We start from the raw sequence: 6,556 nt of genomic DNA, 5'->3' as shown, positions 1-6,556 counted from the left end.
TCTGAATTACAACTCATAGTATATCATTTATTCATTAACTTGTACCCTTATGACATTCACTCAGCATCTCTCTCTTTTCATTTCTTTTTTTTGAAAATTGACATCTTGGGCGCAAGAGAGAATTAGAACCTAAATTCTTGATCTAAGTGAAGAAACTTTAACTAAATGTGCAACTTGACACCCTTGTAGTCTTCCTTGTGAACAAAAACAAAAACAAACAAAAAATCTCAAATTTGCAATTATAAATGGTTCTTTGCTTCAATTCTCTTGCAGGTTGTTGACAGGCATAATTGTCCAACCCTTTAGGTTCCAGATGAACGTGATTATGCTGTTGGCTAGAGTGACAATGCATGAGACAACCTTGATATTATTGATTCCATTACAATTATGTGGGAGAAAAAGAAAAGATAGGGGAAAGAGAAACGTACACTTTGTTGTGTAGATGACACAACTTCGAGTGCAACATTTTTGTCCATGGTGGGTGCATCGAATTAAAGTACATCTTCATGTGTGTGTAGTGAATATATGATATGACTAAGTGTCATCAGAAATCAAGTTTAGTACAAATCAAACACAATTGAAAGTTCCAGGCTCTCTCTTAGAAATTGTCATTATCGAGTTCACTGCTATTAGTGCCCTTTAGATGTGTGGTTTTGTTCAACAGAAACCTCTTTTTTAAATTTTTTTTAAAAAAAAAAATTCCCCATCTAATTAAGCATGCATTTAGCTCAACCATAATGCTTATATATATAATAACAGTGCTTGATATCGATCCCATTCATCATTAGTTTGGTATGTTGGTTGTTGAAATGTAATTTTACTACGCCAATTCATTGCTCTGTGTTTTTATGTCTTTTTAGTTTCTTGTTCCCTTTTAAGTTACACTTGGGGGTGTTGGGCACATGGGTTAAACGTGCCATGCTCTTTATCTTTCTCCCTCTCTTTTTGGAGGTGGGGGCTTGTATTCATTTATTTTCACTCTTTATTTTTTTCAAATGTGGTGGGATTTTTTTGTGAAATATCTAGGAAACAAAAGGGTAAGAATTCGCAACAGTTCAAAGTTCAAACATGCAATTATGCTTGGGGAAGCTCGATATTACACGAAATTATTTAGTGTACTCAATGCATTATATCCTCCTCTTATAAAAGGATGGATTTCATTTGTGAGTCCCGGCTGTACTGAAGAATTTCTCTAATATGACATTTGTGAATTAGATGCAAATAAGATTAAATGATAAACAATTTTTTTTATACAAGATAGAATTTCTACTCTAGCCTAATTTAAGTGTATATGTGTGTAAAGTTCTCTTCTGGAGACTTAAACTCCGGTTTTTACCCTCCACAAACACTTATATTTGTGGAGTGACCATTGCAACAAAGGTGCACGGTGGTAAATAATAAACAATTAAAGAAATGTGTTTTAAGAAAATGTTTTATTTAAGAGACAAAATTGGCTGGGAGTTGGCAATTCCAAGCCTATAAACTGTTTAGCATTTTTTTCTTTCAGATGTTAGGCTGGGCATTAATATATAATGTTATAATGTCAACATCAAAGACAATCTTAGTAGTTAACTTGATCATTGAGATATTGAGGATCTATATAAAATTAGAAACTAAAGGCAAATTGGACGATTGAAATTCAATGGAAAAAAAGTGTTCTTTCCTTTCTTATGTGTATATACTATATACTTAAAAACAAAATAGGATATACTTTATTATTCCCATCCTTTAATGCCTATAACATGGTAGGTATAATTTAAAAACATAAAACTACAAGATTTGATATCATTTTCGATTGAGGTGGGTTTTTTTTTTTTTTTTTTTTTGCATTCTTAGACATAACTTTTGTAATGACGCCGATATAATCTCTTTAAGATATGTAATTACAGAAGCATCAAAATATATACAAGTTCTAGTGCTTCCTGGCAAAGAAAAAGAAAAAAAAAATCTTGGGAGTAACACACAAATGGACTGTGAAAACTGAAAACCCTAATGTCAATTTTCAACCCTAGCCAAGTTCCAAGGGAATATTACTATTAAGAGGGGAATGAAAAAGAAAAAGGTTGATATTGATAGATTAGGGAATTTGGAGGAAACTGAAGGGGCTTAGAAGCAAAGGGCAAAGGCAAAGGAGCAAAGGTGAAAAAGGCAATGATTACTTGAATGAGATGGGAGCCACTTGATTATCTTTTCTTTGCCAGTCAGGGAATTCAGTCTTTCAGTTTTTTTGACTTGGGTGTTTGGGTCCCATGCTCCGGCCACCACTGTCTTTATGGATTGAATGATAAAGAGCACCGCACGTGGAGTCTGAATCAAGGGACTGTCCAACCACAATAAATAAAAAAGAGTAGGACACCCTTTTTTTTTTCTTTTTTTTTTAACATTAATACCCAAAAAAAAATAACCCACAAAATTATAAAAATTATAAACACATCCTCATTCTAAAAAAACAAAGTTTAAAAAAAACCCACAAAATTACAAATTACAACTCATTCTAAAAAAAGTAATGAAAAACCCTAAAAAATCACAAAATTACATAATTAAAAACAAATCCTTATTCTTAAAATAAAAAAAAAGTAAAGCCAAAAAATTATAAAACAAATCCTCATTCTTAAAAAAAAAAAAAAAAAACCCATTTAATTAAAAAAAATTGTTAAACCCACCCGTTATTATTATTCCCACTCATTCTTAAAAAAAAAAAAGTGATAAGAACCCCCCACAAAATTACAGACTTAAAAACAAATCCTTATTCTAAAAAATAAAAAAAAAGTAAACCCACAAAATTGCAAACAAATCCTTATTCTAATAAAACCCATTTGGTTTAAAAAAAAAAATTGTTAAACCCACCCCTTATTATTATTCCCACTCATTATTTTTGTTGCTTAAAGCTTGCATTGCCCTCTTCCCTTATCTCTTCTCTCTCTTTTTCTCTCTCTCTCTCTCTACAACTCAGCTTCCCAGTTCCCATCTGAAAGGAATTCCATGCTCCACAAGTGAAAGAGAGACAGACCCACCAAAGGCCACCAGTTTGATACAATTCTTTTGAGGGTCACCTACAGATGTACTAGGACCAAAGAAAAACACAAAACAAAATTTTTTTTTTTTTTTTTTGAAAAAAAAAATACACTACCCACACATCTCCACCTATATGATCATGGATGATCATGAAAATGGTCTTCGCAGGCCTAATTTTCCTTTACAATTGCTAGAGAAAAAAGAAGAAGATCTTTCATCAGCTTGTTCTAGCTCACACTACCCTAATACAATCACTACAATTCTTACTCCTACTACTAGTACTACAAGTACTAGTCTTCAAGTTCAACAAGCTATTGAGCAATCCAAGTTAAGCAATAATAAGCCACCACCAAAGAGAGCATCGACAAAAGACAGGCACACAAAAGTCGATGGCCGTGGCCGCCGGATCAGAATGCCTGCTGCTTGTGCTGCTAGAGTTTTTCAGCTCACTAAAGAGCTTGGTCACAAGTCCGATGGTGAAACCATTGAGTGGCTATTACAACAAGCTGAGCCATCAGTGATTGCTGCAACTGGGACTGGTACTATTCCAGCTAACTTCACGTCCCTTAATATCTCTCTTCGTAGCTCAGGTTCAACCATGTCAGCTCCTTCACACTTCATGAGGAATAATCCTAGCTATTTATTCAATACTAGTTCAAATTTTTCAATGCCACACCACAGGAATATTAGTAGTAGTTTTTTGTTCCCTACTACAACATCATCGGATCAGACTAATAGTGGTTCTGGTAATTCAAATTCGAACTCGTCTATGTTTTTGAATTCTAATGTGAATGTGAACAATGTGACATTACATTCACAGGCAAAGCAAGAGACTTTGTTGGACGTGTCAGATTGTGAAGGGAGAGTTACTAAGAGAAGACCAGTATTGGATCATCAGCAAGAAATGTCTCAAAATCAAATGGGTGGGTATTTGTTACAGTCTAGTAATTCGGGTTCGATTAATCCAGGAACGTTTTGGATGTTGACAAATCCAAATCCTAGTAGTACACAAGTGATGAGTGGTGGTCATGACCCTTTGTGGACATTTCCTTCTAGTGGTGGTGGCGGCGGTGGTGGTGGTGGTGGTGCTAATAGTGGTGCTGGTATGTATCGGGGCTCTATACCTATGTCTAGTGGGCTACATTTTATGAATTTCGCTCCTCCTGTGGCTCTATTGCCTAGCCAACAATTTGGTACTGGAATTGGCGGTGGTGGTGGCGGCAGCGGTGCTAGTGCTGACACTCATTTAGGCATGCTTGCCGCTCTCAATGCATATAGGCCAATTGTGGGTAGCGGAGCTATGGAGTCTCCGGCAAGTGGGACACATCATCATGGAGGAGAAGATGGACGTGAAACAACCAGTCACAACTCCTAGATCAAAATTTACGAGTGTATGGTTTGTTTGCATTAATTCCATTTTATTTTTAGTACTTTCCTTAAGTACATATATTTTGATTTGGCAACACGGGCTTAAGTTTGATTTGGCTTTAAAATTGAGTTTAATATATTTTGATTTTGGTGTGGGGGTTAGTGAGGAGTGTTGTTGTTAGGGTTTGAGAAGAAAATATTAACATGGGTATTTTCTGATTCTGCTTAAAGGTCTTTTTGTGTGTGTGTGTGTGACAGAACAGAAGTTACAGAACTGTTTCTTTTCTCTCATATCACTTAAAGATTTGTTTATTGCATTTTCATTATTTTTACTTAAAGGTTAGGTTTAACAAACTTCTACTAATAATAAGTAATAACATATACAATCACTCTCTCTCTTTGTGGTAGGAGAGGAATTCAATGTTGTTACAGCATTGCACTTCATAAAGAAGTGGTCCCATATTCTGATTTGTGTACATCTAGCTGAGCTGAGCTGAGCTCTTCATGCATCTCATACTGCTACTGCATATATCTATGTGTTCATTAGCATAACCACTATATTCGTATAGAGCAGAATACAGACCAGACATGGTAAGTTTGTTCAGCGTATCAGGTGGCATGGCATGGCTCTCAGAAACTCAGGTTTAGTGAGCCCCATGGCTGGCCAACACATTGCCAAAAATCAATGTGCAAACACTGACTAACTGGAGGATCATTCTTCCTCTTTTTCATATAAGGGTGGCTGATTGGCACCATTCAATAGTGATGATGAAGGCTACCCTTGTGTGTACATCTCCCATTTATTGTTCCCATCTGGACCGCTCATTAAGTGTGGTGCTCGTTTTTTATGGATACTTCAATTTACTTGTCCAACCTGTGTTCCTATATATTGATAGCAACCCAAGATGTAGGTCTTCTAGCTATGTCATTCATGCATGATTGCTTCTTCTTCATGAATGTAATTGAAAGTAAATAGTAAAAATCTCTTTGATCGGTAATATTGTAGATATTACAAATTTTATTATGTAAATTTATAAATTAATTAATATATCATCAATAACAAAAAAAATAATTTAAACATTTAAATAATATTGTTAAATTGACACCAATAACAATAACTTTATATAATTTTCTTTATTAATAAGGAGAATTTTCTTAATGTAATTGTCTCCTTAAAAAGAAAGATTTTATTTTTTCCTTTAAAAAAAACAAAAAATCAAGCTGCTTAACCTGCCTAGATTCACCAGATAGTTATTATTAGTCACACCTATAACAATCCTTTAGGATTAAGCCTTTTTGGTTTTATATATTTGCAATGTTGCTGTTGTTGTTATTATTGCAATTGTTATGGTGGTTGTTACTAGAATTAATATTATCGTTATGATCATTACTATTAAATTTGCTTTTATTGACAACTACATAATTTAATTGGAATTGCAAAGTTATATCTGCAAATCACTCACATCTAGCTCTATTTCGGATATACATACCTCTAATTTTTTTGCAAGTTGCTTCTTTTACTCACAATCTGAGATGGATGACATTTAATTGGATAACTGCTTTTTTTCTTCTTCTTTTTTTTTGCTTTTTAGGCCTTGTAGAATTAATGATTGATCATGAAAGATTGGTTTGTTCAGATAAAACTAGAAGAACTGGTTTTTTTAAAAGTGTAAAACTGTCTTGACATAAAAGGCTTGTTTCTTCGGTTTCACCTGCTTCTTCTAGTTAAGGTATGTGGGCCGGTATAAATAATTTTACATATTAATGTAGTCAGGTACCAATTAACCTTGTTTAGCAAGTCTCATCTACCATGATTCTGTTGAGTAATCAGAATGTAACATTGTCTTAAAAGAGTGGAACATCATGACTGATGGTTTGTATTGAGTTATATTTGGAGGACCTACCACCAATTAGCATTGGTAGACATGATACTACAATACCAGGGCATTTAGACACCCCACCAAGGTCAATATACACCATGGAATATGAAAGGCATGAAAGTAATCACTCTATTATGCATTTGATACCAACGAATGAGTCTTCATGCATTGCCATCTATAGTGTCATACAATCATTTTAATGTTAGCAAACAATTACTTTGTTTCTAATTCATTCAACTCACTGTACATGTAGTGTCTTTAAATATCCTTGTAATTTCTTGTGTGTTGAAATA

The 6,556-nt window shown here is 34.2% G+C and overlaps 1 protein-coding gene across 1 annotated transcript; it reads left to right on the top strand.

The window, feature by feature from the left end:
• The first annotated feature begins 2,899 nt into the window (after positions 1-2,899).
• LOC142626776 (transcription factor TCP15-like) lies at positions 2,900-4,674 on the top strand. Its single transcript, XM_075800479.1, has one exon. It carries the CDS (start codon positions 3,149-3,151, stop codon positions 4,388-4,390), a length of 1,242 nt encoding a protein of 413 aa, XP_075656594.1. The 5' UTR covers positions 2,900-3,148; the 3' UTR covers positions 4,391-4,674.
• Positions 4,675-6,556: the final 1,882 nt, after the last annotated feature.

Source organism: Castanea sativa, chromosome 3 (assembly GCF_040712315.1).
Source record: "Castanea sativa cultivar Marrone di Chiusa Pesio chromosome 3, ASM4071231v1".
Lineage (NCBI taxonomy): Eukaryota > Viridiplantae > Streptophyta > Magnoliopsida > Fagales > Fagaceae > Castanea > Castanea sativa.
Note: the sequence above shows the minus strand (reverse complement) of the source record. Positions and strands in the feature narration are given on the sequence as shown.